At 40.6% G+C, this 16801-nt stretch overlaps 1 protein-coding gene across 1 annotated transcript in view; it reads left to right on the forward strand.

The window, feature by feature from the left end:
- The window catches only part of ATRN (attractin), a 175890-nt gene that overhangs the window by 154154 nt on the left and 4935 nt on the right, over positions 1-16801 (forward strand). The window contains exons 26-28 of the mRNA XM_027078799.1: positions 2285-2363; positions 5776-5883; positions 11167-11281. Of these exons, the coding sequence (XP_026934600.1) occupies positions 2285-2363; positions 5776-5883; positions 11167-11281 (302 nt within the window). The remainder of the gene's footprint in view (positions 1-2284; positions 2364-5775; positions 5884-11166; positions 11282-16801) is intronic.

Here is a 16801-nt window from a genome sequence, read left to right on the forward strand (position 1 = left end):
ATGGAAACCATGAAAGACTAAAGAAGGTTACTCTTCTCAGACTCCCTTACTGCTTCTTCCTATTCTCCCCAACTTCTCAGTGTTGGGGTGCCCCTAAGACACTCTTCTCTATTTGTATTCATCCCCTTGATGACCTCATCCAGATTCATTACTTCAAATACCATGTATATGCTGATGACTCTCAAATGCTGTCTCCAGCCCAGACCTGGTAACCAGCCCCCAGTAGCTTTCAGGTAGATGTCTCAGAACTCAACATGTCTAAAACTAAACTCTCTGCTGTCTCGCACCTGCTCCCCTCAGAGTCTTCCCTGTCCAGGTTTGATGGCAAGTTCCTCAGACCCTGACTTCTCTCTTTTATACCCTACATCCAGCCCATCAGGAAATCCTATTTATTGCCTTGACCTTCAAGTCATGTCCAGATTCCAAAGTGCTTTTCACACCCCTGCTACCACCATCCTGGTTTGAGCCACCCTCATTTCTCACCTAGACTCCTGTTCTTTCTATTTCTGCGTTGCTACCTTGATGGTCTCCTTAGCATAAATTAAATCATGACACTTCTCTGCTCAAAAACCTGCACTGGCTCATCTCACTCAGTAAAATCCAACACCATTATAATGCCTTTCGGGCCCTCGTGATCTGCCCTCTTCTTACCTCTGTGTCTTTATCCCTGGCCTAACTTCCCTCCCCCACTCCAGTAACACTGGCCTCCTGAGGTGCCTCAAGAAATCCCAGGCACATCCTTGCCTCAGGCTTTGCACTGGCTGACCCTGGTTGCCCAGGTGCATTTCTGCAGACCTTCACAAGCCACCTCCCACACATCCTCTATGTCTTAGCTCAGATGTCACCTTCTCAAGAATTAAGGCCCACCCACTCTGACCATTCTGCTTTAGAGTGCCACTGTCACTCCTGAACCTCTTTACCCTTAACATCTTTTTATCTGTGTAGTATTTACTCCCTTCTGACATGCTCTATAATTTACTCACTTATTTTGTTTACTGTTTACCTCCATCTGCTGAAATGTAAACTCCATGGGAAAAGTGGTCTTTTGTTCTGTTCACTGGTGTATTCCATGAGCCTAGAACAGGACCTGCCTCAATAAAGTACTGATAAAAAGAAAAATAGAAACTGTCAGAAAGGAGGAAGGATCATCAGTGTCAGGACAGCCGGGAGGACCAGCAAGATAGGAACTGAAGACTCTCCACTGAGTGATAACCTGGGGAGCTTCTCTTTTGTCAGGGGACCCAGTGGAGGGGTCTGCACTCTGTGCCTCTTAGGGAAGTGGTGGGCTGAGGGAGGCTTAATTTCTATTTCTGAAAGGGCAGAAGCTCAGTCCTCCTAGCACCTTAGAGGACCTGTCACCAGCCAGCTGTGGAGGCCTGTCTTCAGCGATCTGTGCATTGAAGCTGCCTCTTGTAAAGCCAACCCCATCCTGCAAACACAGAGCTCAGCAAGAGAGTACCCAACTACAGGGGCGGAAAGCCTTGTGTCTGCTTGTAACACCCTGGAACAGTACTCTGTAACAAGCCCCTTTTACAAGTTAATGAGTGAAAATGCCAATTTTAAAATTATTTAGTGGTTACTAAGAGGTTTATTTGTTAGGCTCATTAGTCCTTTTAATCAGAAGTCAGTCATTCTCTTTGCTGTCACAGTAGCTTTTCAAACCATTCGGTGCCTGGTTTAAGAGGCATTGAATCTTGAGAGAACATTGAAATCATTTGCAGTTATAAGACCACTGGGACTTCGTCTTCTCCTAATACTTTTAAGAAAGTTGTTGGCTTGAATTTAGTTGTTTTATTTTATTTAAAAAATAGGTATTTACTTTGAATATATATTACTACATATAAATTTATTGTTCCTTATGAAAAGCTGGTTGTTACTTTGATAGTTAACTTTTCTCACTTTTTTAGACTTTACCAGTAGATTTTTGCTAATTTGATTAAATAGCATGCTTGTTACTTGTCATAATTATCGTAGAATTGTTTTTATTATTTGGGATAAGCCATGATGGACCATTCTGATAAAGGCCGGCAGGAAATCAAGGCTCTCCTCTCAGAGTACCTTGTGGAGACAGTATTGTCTAGTTGGGTCGGGAAGCCCAGCTTATCAAAGTCTTCTCACACTTTGTTTCCTGTGAACCAGGACATGGTTGTGATGACTCATCAGAAAGGAGCTTGGAGTTGGTATTTGGGGGATTGTTTCCCTGCCTGACATGGGGTGTAGATGACAGTGTGCTGATTCTGGGGGTTGGGATAATAACTCAGTACTTTCCTTTCCTTTCTCACAGTTGTTTCCTCTCTTTGCTCCTGGTGGCTGCTGTGGTTTGGAAGATCAAACAAAGTTGTTGGGCTTCCAGACGTAGAGAGGTAAGCCTCAGTGGTTAAAGATTAATGAATCCCTGTAAGAACTTTTTCCTTCGTATTTCCCTTAAGCAAGTCAGTTTTGCTATTTAGTGATAATTGATGGATATATCTATAGAGAGAGTAATGTATGGTCAGTAGACTTCAGTCAGTGCTATGTAAGCTATAGTTCATTCTGCACCACATGGTTTTAACTTTCTAAAAGGAAACTAAGAATCATATTGACTTACAGGTGAAGTCAGTTTTTTTATCCTTCCTACCAGAAGCTGGTTCCTTAGCTCAGGCTGGAGATCTGAAGGCTTAGTAGCACAGCCTTTACAGGAGCCTTTCATGAGGATGAGAGTAAAATATCAAAAGTTTCTCATTATTCAAGGAAAGATAAATGTGTGTCTAATTAAGTATTTGCTTGAGTTCTATTTATTAATGAGTGTTGATTTATTTCCAGAGCTCCATTCCGAAAGTAATATTAATAAGTCCAGAAAATATTTATAATTGGCAAATCAAATAAACTTGATGAAAAATTACAACACAAAAACTGCTTATTGCAACTTTCACTTGTGTATTTACTCTGCCTTTTAGTCATCATGTCTATTGCATTGTTGCTAAATAGAAGTGCACTAAGATCTAGACTTTGTGCTCTTTGGTTTTCTATATAAAACTTGATCTATAGACAAGATTTAGAGGAGAACAGAAATATCTAAAATCAAAATTCACAAGCATGCAGCACTGTTCATAGAACATTAGTGTCTGTAATGGGGTTAAGATAGGCTTCAGGATATGAGCCTCTTCCTGGGGGCCGTGACACCTTTTCTGACCCATGTAAAGGTGATGTTATCATAGAGGTAGCGTTACACCCTCTTTATTATGATTTTAAAAATTCAGTGGATAACTTATTCAGAGGTTTTTTTCTTTTTAATAGCTCTATTACTAAGATATTTTAAAATCTCAACAAATAGCACAGTATTCTGAAAAAATATGTTATCCAAATGTGTAATAAAAAAGTGAGAAGCCATATAAAGTAGTACCAAGGAAGGAATCAAAAACTTGTCAAGATATTACTCTCTCCACAAAGGGTATTAGACCCAAGGAGTTTCAATTTGAGATGAGTTTATGGAGATAATAATAGTCTATTTCTTCTTGGGTGCTTATGAGAATTAAATATTTCCAAAATATATAAACGGTTCCAGGGTAAAGGAAAAGATGGGAAGTGTAAAAGAATCCTGATACATTTTATGCTTCGAAACCTTGAAACCAAAACCTGAGAAATGTAACACCAAAAAGTAAAGACCAGTTGTATAATGACTGTACGTGCAGCAGTCTAGTTTACCAGTGTAGAAAAGGGATCATTTCACACCAGAAAACCTACTAGGATATGTTATATCAGTAGGTAAAAAAATAAAACCTAAATTTTCAGTAGTGGCCAAGTAATCATTTAGTCATTTATTGATATTAACACTCATTCCTAGTTTAAAAACAAAACTCTTAGTAAACTCAAAAATAATACCTCCTCAACACTGTGAAGAATAACCAGATAACCAACATCACCCATGATAAAAAAATACTAGAGTTTGTATCCAATAAAATCCAGACAAGTTAGTCATATTAAGAACTGACATTTGAGCATTTCTAAATTGCAGGCACTGTTGTAAGAGGTTTTATATAGATTAACTAATTTAATCCTCACAACAACCCTATAAAATAGTGACACTAGTCCTTTTTCACAGATAGAGGAACTGAGGCTCAGAGAGGCAAAGTAACTTACCCATCACCACACAGTTACAATAAAGACACCAAACTGGGCTTTAAACTTAGGACTTCTATCTTCACAGACCATGTTTCTAATCACAAAGTAGTCCCCATAGTCACTTACTTTTGTTCTGGGTATTCTAGACTCTGCACTAAGAGAAATAGAAATAAGAAGTTTTGTCACTTTCGGAAAGGGAATAAAATTATTATTTTCATATAAGATGATTAAAACATCATATAGATTTACCTGCATAAAATTACTAAAGTATATAAAAAATAAACAAATGAATAACATAGAAGACAAACAACCAACTGGAAAATATTTGCAGTGTACATGAAAGAAAATAAGATGAACACCTTGCAGAGAAGAGGTTTTCCCCAAAAAAAGTATGCTTATTACACAGTTGATCAACCAATAAACTAAGCTTTTACCTTTGTGACTTAAAATTTCTCTGTTACTGTGAACCTGACCATTCAAAATATATTTTATCTTTTCTAAAATATCATTCATGATTTATCCCTCTCAGAACTGTAGAAAAGTGATGTGATATTTTTTATAACAAAAATAATAGCAGCTAATACTGCTTAAGTCATTGCTACATACCAGGCCCTATTTTAAGTGCCTTTACTCACATTATCTCCTTGTCATAAAGGAACTAGACTGGGAACTGTCTCACTGTGACTCCACACTTAGAATAGCAGAGAACCCAGAGGAGGGTTGTTGTTGTACGTATTTGTTGAGTAAATGGACCAATAGCTTTGTGAGATGTAGGAATGTGATTATTGACATGTTAACACAGTGTTTAATATAAAAATGCCCTTCTAAAACAGAGCCATGATCTATCCAGCCCAAGATTCTGTCTCCTACAATAGTTCCAAGGAAGTGGTTGAAGTAGGGCCTCATTGTCTTCCACAGCATGACCTCAGAGCTTCAGTGACATGCCCAGATTTCTGATATCCCTAATGATATATGATTGACAACACAGCACGTACTAGGCACTGTGCTAGTTAAAGCATCTCATTTAATCCTACTGATACTTTTATGGGATTAAAAACCCATTTCAGAGAGGAGGGAACTGAAACCCAGAGACTTTAAACACCTTTTTAAAAGTCACACAGCTGGAGAGTGTTGAAGCAGATATTCATATCCAAGCCTCCCTAAATCCAGAGCCCCTAGTTGTCCCTCTGCTCTGCAGAACTTCATGGTTTTTTGTGTTTAGCTTATACCACCTCTCTGAATAAAGAGCTCTTTCAGTTCCTATCTATTGTATAACAAAGGATAGTTTTTGTTGCTGTGTAAATACTTGGTTCAAGTTTCAGCAGGAAAAAAGAAAGCCTGGCTTTAATCTAGTAATAAAAATGTAAGGAGATAGGATAATTTATTTTATGTGTTTAATAAGCAGGCATCATAGCATTATATCCATCAGTACATTAGTATGTATCTCTAACAGATAAGGACTTTTTCTTTAATATAACAATACTGTCATCACAGCCAACAAAATTAAAATGTTAATACCTGGTCCATGTCCAGTTTTCCCCAGCTGTCTCAAAAATATCGTTTTGGACTTGATTTGTTTGAATCAGGGAGGATGAGGTATTTTTAATATGTAGTATTCTCTAATAAAATCCCCTCAGTACTCTTTGCATTAATGATTGCTGTATTACTTATCAGCAACTTCTTCGAGAGATGCAGCAGATGGCCAGTCGTCCCTTTGCCTCTGTAAATGTTGCCTTGGAAATAGATGAAGAGCCTCCTGATCTTATTGGGGGAAGTATAAAGGTGAGATTGTATTTCAAAAGTCCCTGTGACTTAACTTATCAAAACTCATGCTTCTAAGTCTGGGGAACCAGAGAGAGCAAGAGCCTCATTCTGTTGCCTCTTATGTTATCCTCCCTCTTTCTTCTTAACAGTAAGTCCACACACTGAAAGTGTCAGGTATTCTTTTGCTTTCATTTTCTAATCTTTGATTCATGTTGTTAAGCAGTCTCATATTCAGGGAATTTTAAAATGTAAATAACTTGTCTGATATTCTTGTAAGTTTTCTGTGGCGTAATACTTGAAAACTTGAAAATAGCTAAATTGAACCATTGTTCCTTATAAGTATTTTGGGGGATTTTTTAAAAGGGGAAAAATCATGATTGACTATGAATTCTGTAGTCAAAATAAATAATTCTGATCCCCCCACCATGATGAAGAAAATGATAAGACTTTCTCTTTTAACAAAATGATGAAATATTTCAGATACTCTTGGGAAACAGCTATATGTTCGTGGAGATATGTATACACACACATATATACATATGTATATGTATGTGTATATATTTTATATATATATATATATATAAAACCTGTATGTCCTAACATACTTATTAAAGCATTACTGAGCTTACAGGAAGTATGTGAGATTTCCAGGGACCACTCTCCTTTCCCTCCTCCAAAAAAGAACAAACCATGAACCAAAACCAGAGCCATGCGTGGTCTAAAGTGGTTCTAGACTGGTAACACCCCACATCTCACAGCTGAAGTAGATGCAGATCCTGTCTGAGGGAAAACATACCCAATTCAGCCATGTAGGACTCCCATAGATCAAGACCAAGGAATCAGTGATCACCAAGGACAAAAGAGAAAAGCCATGAATAAGAGTCAGCAGAAGCAACAGAAGTGGCACCTAATGAATATAATATAGCTCTGTATGAAATGTTTAAAGAAACGAAAGATAGAATCATAAAGATAAGGAAGCCATGAGAGTCAAGAATGGCCAATCACACCTGAAAAAGAACCAAATGGAACTGTTAGAAATGGAAAATACAGTAGTTGAAATTTTTTAAATAATTCAGTTTACATGTTAAACAGCACATCAGACACAAGTAAGGAGAGAGCTTTTGAGCTGGAAGATGACTCTGAAGAAACTACACAGGCTGCAGAACAGAGACAAGGAGATGGAAAATATGACAGATAATGAGAATATGGAGGATAGAATGAGAAAACTTAACATATATATTATCACAGTCCCAGAACAAATGAATGGAGGAGAGGCAATATTCAAAGAGCTGAGAATTTTCCAGAACTGATGGAAGACATGATTATACAGATTCTAGCAAAACATATTGTAAGCAGGAGTAAGGAAAGAAAGCAGAGGGAAGGCAGGGGTGAAAGAAAACTACAGTTGGGTTTATCATAGTGAAACTGTGGAACTCCAAAGACAAAGAGAATGTCTTAAAATTAGCCGGAACAAAAAAAGATCACTACAACGTGGAGAAATTGGAACCCTTGTGTACTGTTAGTGGGAATGAAAATGATGCAGCTGCTGTGGAAAACAGTATTTCTCTTCCTCAAAAAAATAAAAATATGGCTTCCCTGGTGGCGCAGTGGTTGAGAGTCCGCCTGCAGATGCAGGGGACACAGGTTCGTGCCCCAGTCCAGGAGGATCCCACATGCCGCGGAGCGGCTGGGCCCGTGAGCCGTGGCCGCTCAGCCTGCGCATCCGGAGCCTGTGCTCTGCAATGGGAAAGGCCACAACAGTGAGAGGCCCGTGTACCAAATAAAATAAAAATAAAAATAGAATTATTTATTATATGATCTAGCAATTCTATTTCTGGGTATATATCCAAAAGAATTGAAAGCAGGGTCTTGAAGATATATTTGCACACCGTGTGCATAGCAGCTTTATTCACAGTAGCTAGAAGTTGGAACCAACCTATGTGTCCATTGAGGTATGAATGGATAAACAGAATGTGGTATATATATACAATGGAATATTACTCAGCCTTAAAAAGGAAAGAAAGTCTGACCAATGCTACATAGATGAACATAGGTGAACCTTGAAGACATTATGCTAAGTGAAAGCCAGTCACAAAAAGACAAACACTGTATGATTTCACTTATATAAGGTACCTTGAGTAGTCAACTTCATAGAGACAGAAAATAGAATGGTAGTTGCCAGGGTCTTGGGAGAGGAAGGAATGGGGAGTTGCCGTTTAATGGGTATAGAGTTTCAGTTTTCCAAGATGAAGGAGTTTTGGAGATGGATGGTGGTGATGGTTGCACAACAATATAAATGTACTTAATACCACTGAACTGTATACCTAAAAATGGTTAAGATAGTAAATTTTGTTATGTGCATTTTACCACATTAAAAAATAACTGGGGAAAAAAAGATCACCTACAAAGGAATGACAGAATGACAGCTGACTGACTTCTCAGGAGCTACAAGAGAGAAGAAGAATGTCTTCAAAGTATTGAAAGAGAAGAACTGCCAACCTAGGTTAGTGTACCCAGTAACTACCTTCCAAGAACAAGGATAAAATAAAGATATCCTCAGATTATGGGAAATACCGAGCACTTGCCACCAACAGGCGTGTATAAAAGAAATGTCTAAAGGATGTGCTAGAGAGGAGGGAAATTACCCCAGGAGGGTGGAATAAGAGGGAATAGTGAGTAAATCAGATGGTAAACATGTGCCTAAATCTAAGCAAACGTTGTCCTGATAAAATAGTGATAATTTGTGGGATTGAGAAGAATAGACAAGCCTGAGTGACACCCCGTGTCACACATACGGCACAGCCGGCTGCTCTTTAAAAGGCTGTCTTGACTTTCCTGTCAGGACACCACACACCTTCTGGCTGTTCTGTGCTCTGTATTCTTCGTTCAACCCTCTTCATCTCCCAACATCTTTTAACAGTCGTAGCCATCTCAGGCTCAGTCTTTGCGCCTCTTCTCACATCTTTTACACCTACACCATTGGTGATTGTCTTAGTCTGTTCAGGCTGCTATAAAAAGTATCAGAGACTGGGTGGCTTATAAGTAATGGAAATTAATTTCTCACAGTTCTGGAGGCTGGGAAACCCAAGATCAAGGTGCTGGCAGATTAGGTGTCTGGGGAAGGCTTGCTTTCTGGTTCATAGATAGTGACTTCTAGCTGTAATCTTTTTTTTTTTTTTTTTGGCCACACCATGCAGCTTGCACCATGGGATCTTAGTTCCCCGATCAGGGATTGAACCTGGGCCCTTGACAGTGAAAGTGCAGAGTCCTAACCACTGGACCACCAGGGAATTCCCTCTAGCTGTAATTTTACGTTGTAGGAGGGGTGAGGGAGCTCTCAGGGTCTCTTTTCTAAGGGCACTAATGCCATTCATGAGGGCTGTGCCCTCATGACCTAATCATCTCCCAAAGGCCCTACTTCCAAATACTATCACATTGGGTATTATAATTTAACATATGGGACTTCCCTGGTGGCTCAGTGGTTAAGAATCCACCTGCCAGTACAGGGGACACAGGTTTGATCCCTGGCCTGGGAAGGTCCCACATACTGCGGAGCAGCTAAGCCCATGTACCACAACTGTGGAGCCCATGTACTGCAACTACTGAAACCCGCCTGCTTTCGGGCCTGCGTGCCGCAACTACTGAGCCCACATGCTGCAACTACTGAAGCCCCTGCGCCTAGAGCCCATTCTCCACAACAAGAGAAGCCACCATAATGAGAAGCCCACGCACCACAATGAAGAGTAGCCCCGGTTCGTCGCAACTAGAGAAAGCCCACGCACAGCAACGAAGACCCAGCGCAGCCCCCCCAAAAAATTTAGCATATGAATTTTGGGAGTACACAAATATTCAGACCATAGCAGTGATCTTATCCATCATGTATTTAAACACCATGATATTTAAACCTCTCCACTCAAACCTCTCCTGTGAGTATCCAACTCATATATCAAATTGCTTGCTCAGTGTTCCCACTTGGATGTCTTAATAAGCATCTTAACAAATTTAACATGTTCAAAACTGAGTTCTAAATACTGTTCCCCACACCTGCTCCTCTGGCATAACTTCCCCAACTCATCATCCTAGTTGCTCAGGCCAAAATTGTCCTTGACTCGTCCTTGCTCTCATCCTCATTGGATAGCCAGTCCATCAGCAAATCTTTTTGACTTTATCTTCAAAAATATTTCCTGACCACTGTGCACCACCTCCACCACTGTTACCTATCACCTTGATCTAGGCCATTATCCTCTTCCACCTAGGTTTTTGCAGTTGCTTCATAACTGGTTTCCCCACTTCTGCCATTTCACTCATCTATTCATTTCCCTGTGCTGTAGTCACAGTGGTTCTGGAAATGATTTTCTTCAATTTGAAGAAATTGATGGCACAATTCTAAAGATGGCTCCCAAGATTCCTGTCTTATGGATATTCAATCAAACACTACTCCAGGTTCTGCTATGAAGAGATTTTGCAGAAGTAATTAAAGTCTGAGGGTAGTTGATATTAAGATATAAGGAGAGCTTTCTCTGGCTGGTGGCAGAAGAGGAAGCATGACAAGAACTTGAGCACCATTAGTGGTCTCAAGCTGGAGGGACCAGGTAGGGGGGAATGTGAGTGGCCTCCAAGAGAAGAGTGGCCCCTGGCTGATCGCTAGCAAGGAAATGGGGACCTTAGACCTAGAGATGGAAGGAACTGGATTCTGCCAACTTTAATGAGTTTTGAAGCAGGTTCTTCCCCAGTGCCTCCTGGTAAAAGTGGAATGCAGCTGATAACTTGACTTCCACCTTCTGAAGACAAGAGCTGAGACCCTTGAGACTTTTGTGAGATAGAGCTGAGAATTTTTCCAGAACTCATAGAAGACATGAATAGGACCTATATCCCTAAGCAGAGAGCCCTACAGAGCTCTTGCCTGGACTTCTGACCTACAAAATTGAGATAATAAATAGGTGCTGCTTTAAGCACCGAAGTTTGTGATTTGTTTCATAGCAATAGAAACTAATATAGGGGCATCTTTAAAAATCACATCTAGGGCTTCCCTGGTGGCGCAGTGGTTGAGAGTCCGCCTGCTGATGCAGGGGACACGGGTTCGTGCCCCGGTCCAGGAGGATCCCACATGCCGCGGAGCGGCTGGGCCTGTGAGCCACGGCTGCTGAGCCTGCGCGTCCGGAGCCTGTGCTCCGCAACAGGAGAGGCCACAGCAGTGAGAGGCCCGCATACCGCAAAGAAAAAAAAAATCACATCTAAAGGCTGGTGAAGGTGTTTCTTCAGAGACACTGCTTTAGGTAATTCTTTGTTTTTTTCCACCAGACTGTTCCCAAGCCCATTGCCCTGGAGCCATGTTTTGGCAACAAAGCTGCTGTCCTCTCTGTGTTTGTGAGGCTCCCTCGAGGCCTCGGTGGAATCCCTCCTCCTGGGCAGTCGGGTGAGTAGATGAGGGTCATTGACAAATGAGGTTTATGTTTTAGATGTGTGAAGGCTCCTTCCCTTTTGTAGAGAACTTGGTTATAAAAGCGATATTGCATTCAGGCAGACCTCGGAGATATTGCAGGTTTGGTTCCAGAAAACGTCAATAAAGCAAATATCACAATAAAGCGAGTCACATGAATTTTTTGGTTTCCCAGTGCATATAAGTTATGTCTACATTATACTGTAGCCTGTTATGGTGCAATAGCATTATGTCTAAAAAGACAAGGTACATCCTTAATTTAAAAATGCTTTATTGCTAAAAATGCTAACTATTATCTGACAATGCAGGGTTGCCATAAACCTTCAATTTGTTAAACAACAATGACAACACAGTATCTGTGAGGCACAGTAAAGTGGGGTATACCTGTAGGCCCTGCCTCCTGTCGTTGTGAGGATTTGGAGAGATGATCCCATTGCCACTGTATTCCTAACCTATCTTTCCTGAGGTCACCATTCCTTCCTGGGAAAAATCTGGATCTCCTCACTGCCCCAGCCTTCTCAGCCTGCCAGTGGTATTGATGCTTCTGGCCAAACCTTCTTTGCCGCCAGTGTTTCCAGTCCCCCGCGTCTGTGTTGCTCCTTTACTATCTTTTTCCTTGCTCTGCCTCTAAATGTAGGCTTTCTCCCTCTTCACTCCATATGCTCTTCCTCAATCATCTTACTTACTCTCATGGCTTCCAGCTAGCTCCCTCAAGCTAGTGGCTCTCAAATTGGTATTTCTAACACTATTTCTTTTTCTGTATTTATGTATTTCTTTTTCTTTTTCACTCTAAGTATAAGGCACAAACAACAATTATAACATCCTAAAGGAAGTTTTTGAAAATTTATTCACAATTCTACCATCCAACACCCACCAATTTTCACCGTTCTGTTTCCTTTCCAGCCCTTATCAGCAATTTAGTTGCAATGATTGTATAACTAATTTTTATTCTTCTTTTTTCATGTAACTATCATAAACATTTTTACAACTTACTATATAGTGTTTTATCCATCTTTTACACTACTCCATGAAATACTTGAATCATAATTTAGATAAACATTCTTTTACTGTTGAACATGAAGGAAATATGGAATATAGTTTTGGAAGTATTTTGATTAATCATGGAGTACTTTGGAGGGATGCCTCAGACATGTTTTAGACAACTTTCAGTTGAGATGATTCTGCAGGCCTCCACTCGACTCAGCTTTCAGAAGGTCTGGGTCCGTGGTGTTCTTATGAGGGAGGACATTAGGCATGGCCAGGTCAGGATTTATTGTCTTCATTTCATAAGCGAATGGCTTGATTTGCCCTCATCTAGGGATTCCTGTGAGTTCAGCCCCTAACTTGGCCTTGTCCATGTTGAGGGCAGAATGACCCATTAACCTGACACTCTGGAGCAGTATCTCCTGCCCAGCTCAGCAGACATTGACTGGTGCTCCCTGAGGGCAAGGTACTGGCTGGGGCTGGGAGGGGAGCGGTGACAGGCTTGCAACACTGTGGCCTTTCCTGCGCCAGACTTTGCCTGATGTGCCCCAACCCCCTGGACTCCTGACGAAGACCTGCTCACTACTTGAGAGCTACCCCAAGGGTGGGGCCATCCCTGCCACCCCTTCTGTATCCCCCATTTCATTCATTCATTCATTCATTTTTATTGAAGTATAGTTGATTTACAGTACTATATTAGGTTCAGGTGCACAACATAGTGATTCAATATTTTTAATAGATGGTACTGCCTTTAAAGTTATTACAAAATAATGGCTAATCTCCTTTCCAGTCTCTACACCTTAAGGTTTCTCCTGCTAAACGCTGGGCTTTTTTCTTTTTCATTGTGAGCTTATTATTCCCAAAAATAAAGTAATCACTGTCTTTCCCAGGTTAATATCTCTAATTCTTGTCCTCCTTGCCAAGCTTCACACCCAATTATTCGATTGCCTACTTGAAATGTCCACTTGGATACCTCAAGGTCTTATCAAGCCTAAAATGTCCAAAATGGAGCTTGCCCTCCTTCTAACCAGTTGGTCCTTTGATCTCCATCTCAGTAAAGGAATTCATTATTCAGCCAGTTGCTCAAGCCAGAAACTCAAGAGTCATCCTAGGCAGTCCTCACCTCTCTATGTATAATTCACGGGCGAGTTCTGCTGGTCCTACATCTGGAGTCTCATTCTTCCACGTTGTTTCATTTACTCTACCACGTCTCTCATCTAACCTCAGCTGCCATCTCTCCCCTGTAGTCTGCTTCTTCTACCCTTGACCTCTAAAATCACAGCCCCAACCCCCTCCCACACCTCCATCCAGCCATTCGCCTGCAGTTAAAATCATTCTTTAAATCAATAAATAAATGATGGTTATATTTCCCTGTGCTATACAATATATCCTTGTTGCTTATTTATTTTATACATAGTAATTTGTATCTCTTAATCCCATACCCCTGTCTTGCCCCTCCTGCCTTCCCTTTCACCACTGGTAACCAACACTTTGTTCTCTATATCTGTGAGTCTGTTTCATTATATACATTCGTTTGTTCTCTTTTTTCAGATTCCACGTATAAGTGATAACATGGAGTATTTATCTTTCTCTGTCTGACTTATTCACTAAGCGTAATAATCTCTAGGTTCATTCATATTGTTGCAAATGTCATTATTTTTTATGATTGAGTAGTATTCCAGTGTGTGTGTGTGTGTGTGTGTGTGTGTGTGTGTGTGTGTGTGTGTGTGTGTGTAAAAAAAATCTTCATTATCCATTCATCTGTTAATGGACACTTAGGTTGCTTCTATATCTTGGCTATTATAAATGATGCTGTGAATGTTGCTATGAACATTGTGGGTGCATGTATCTTTTTAAATCAGTATTTTTGTTTTCTTTGGAAGTATACTCAGGAGTGGAATATGGTAGTTCTACTTTTATTTTTTTGAGGAACCTTCATACTGTTTTCCACAGTGGCTTCACCAATTTACATTCCCACCAACAGTATACAAGGGTTCCCCTTTCTCCACATCCTCACTGACATTTGTTATTTGTGGTCTTTTTGATGATAGCCATTCTGACAGGTGTGAGATGATACCTCCTTGTAGTTTTGATTTGCATTTTCCTTATGATTAGTGATGTTCAGCAGCTTTTCATGTGCCTGTTGGCCATCTGTATGGTGCCTGTATGTCTTCTTTGGGAAAATGTCTATTCAGGTCTTCTATTTTTTAATAGGGTTGTTTGGTTTTTTGATATTCAATTTATGAGCTATTTATATATTATATATTAACCCCTTATTGGTCATATCATTTCCAAATATTTTCTCCCATTCAGTAGGTTGTCTTTTCATTTTGTCAGGGTTTCCTTTGCTGTGCAAAAACTTTTAAGTTTGGTTAGGTCACATTTGTTTATTTTTGCTTTTATTTCTTTTGCCTTAAGAGACAGATCCAAAAGAATATTTGCTATGATTTATGTCAAAGAGTGTTCTGCCTATGTTCTCTTCTGGGATTTTTATGGTTTCAGGTCTTAGGTTTAGGTCTTTATGTATATGGTGTGAGGAAATGTTCTAATCTCATTCTTTTGCATGTAGCTGTCCAGTTTTCCCAGAACCACTTATTGAAGAGACTTTTCTCCATTGTATATTCTTGCCTCCTTTGTCATAGATTAATTGACCATAAGTGCATGAGTTTATTTCATGTCTCTCTATTCTGTTCCACTGATCTGTGTGTCTGTATTTGTGGGAAAACCATGACGTTTTGATTACTGTAGTAGCTTTTTAGTATAGTCTGAAGTCACGGAGCGTGATATCTCCAGCTTCATTCTTTTTTCTCGAGATTGCTTTGGCGATTCAGGGTCTTTTGTGGTTCCATATAAATTTTAGTATTATTTGTTCTAGTTCTGTGGGAAGTGTCATGGTTATTTTGATAGGGATTGCCTTAACTCTGTAGATTGCTTTGGGTAGTATGGACATTTTAACAATGTTCTTCCAATTCAAGAACACAGGATATCTTTCCATTTCTTTGTATCATTTTCAAATTCCTTCATAAATGTTTTGTAGTTAATCAGATTATAAGTCTTTCACCTCTTTTTAAATTTTTTTTTAACTTTTATTTATTTTTGGCTGTATTGGGTCTTCGTTGCTGCGCGCAGGCTTTCTCTAGTTGCAGCGAGCGGGAGCTACTCTTCATTACAATGCGTGGGCTTCTCATTGTGGTGTCTTCTCTTGTTGCAGAGCATGGGCTCTAGGCACACAGGCTTCAGTAGTTGTGGCGTGTGAGCTCAGTAGTTGTGGCTCACGGGCTCTAGAGTACAGGCTCAGTAGTTGTGGCGCATGGGCTTAGTTGCTGCATGGCATGTGGGATCTTCCCAGACCAGGGCTCGAATCTATGTCCCCTGTATTGGCAGGCAGATTCTTAACCACTGCACCACCAGGGAAGCCCCTTTTACCTCTTTGGTTAAGTTTATTCCTAGGTATTTTATTCTTTTTTTTTTGCGATACGCGGGCCTCTCACTGTTGTGGCCTCTCCCGTTGAGGAGCACAGGCTCCGGATGCGCAGGCTCTGCAGGCATGGCTCACGGGCCCAGCCTCTCCACGGCATGTGGGATCTTCCCAGACCGGGGCACGAACCCGTGTCCCCTGCATCAGCAAGCGGACTCTCAACCACTGCGCCACCAGGGAAGCCCATCTTTTTGATGTGATTTTAAACGGAATTATTTTCGTGCTTTCTCTTTCTGACAGTTCATTATTAGTGTATAGAAAAGCAACAGATTTCTGTGTATTAATCTTGTCTCCTGCAACTATACTGAATTCATTTATTAGTTCTAATAGTTTTTTGGTGGAGACTTTAGGGTTTTCTATATATAGTATCATGGCATGTGCAAATAGTAACAGTTTGACTTCTTCCCTTCCAATTTGGATGCCTTTTCTTTCCTTTTCTCATCTGATTGCTGTGACTAGGATCTACCCCCCGTTTTAAATGGTGCCCTTCTCTGGACTCCCGAAGCACCTGGCTCTGTCTTTGCTATTACAGTGGTCACTGGTGTGGATTCCCCACTCCATGCCAGGTACTAAACCTGGCACTTAAAAGCTACCCCCCTCCCCCATTTTATAGGCTCAGTGAGGTGGAGTAAGAAGCTCCTCTAACATGGCTCCTGGGGGCCTCAGCAGGGCTCTGAGCCTGTCCGGCCTTTTCCCATGCATAGGAATCCAGTTTCCCCAGGACTGTGCCTTCCCTAATGAACATCAAGTTAATCAATTACCAATACAAAAAGGAGAATGGACCCACCAGTCCCCAAAGCAAAGGTGGTAGCGGAGGTGGTGGGGTGATAAGCCAGGTACCATTCTAAGACTTTACATCAGTTCACTCATTGACTTCTCACACAAGCCCTGTGCTGTTCCCCATTTACAGAAGAGGAAACTGAGGCACAGGGAAGTTAAAGAACCTTGCTTATTCCAAAGTCTGGCCCCAGAGTCTATCCTAACCCTTATCATGGTGTAGATATCAAAATAACTAGTGCTATCTGGGCAGTGTG

Source organism: Aethalodelphis obliquidens, unplaced genomic scaffold (assembly GCF_003676395.1).
Source record: "Aethalodelphis obliquidens isolate GAN/ISIS:26980383/991018 unplaced genomic scaffold, ASM367639v1 scaffold42, whole genome shotgun sequence".
Classification (NCBI taxonomy): Eukaryota; Metazoa; Chordata; class Mammalia; order Artiodactyla; family Delphinidae; genus Aethalodelphis; species Aethalodelphis obliquidens.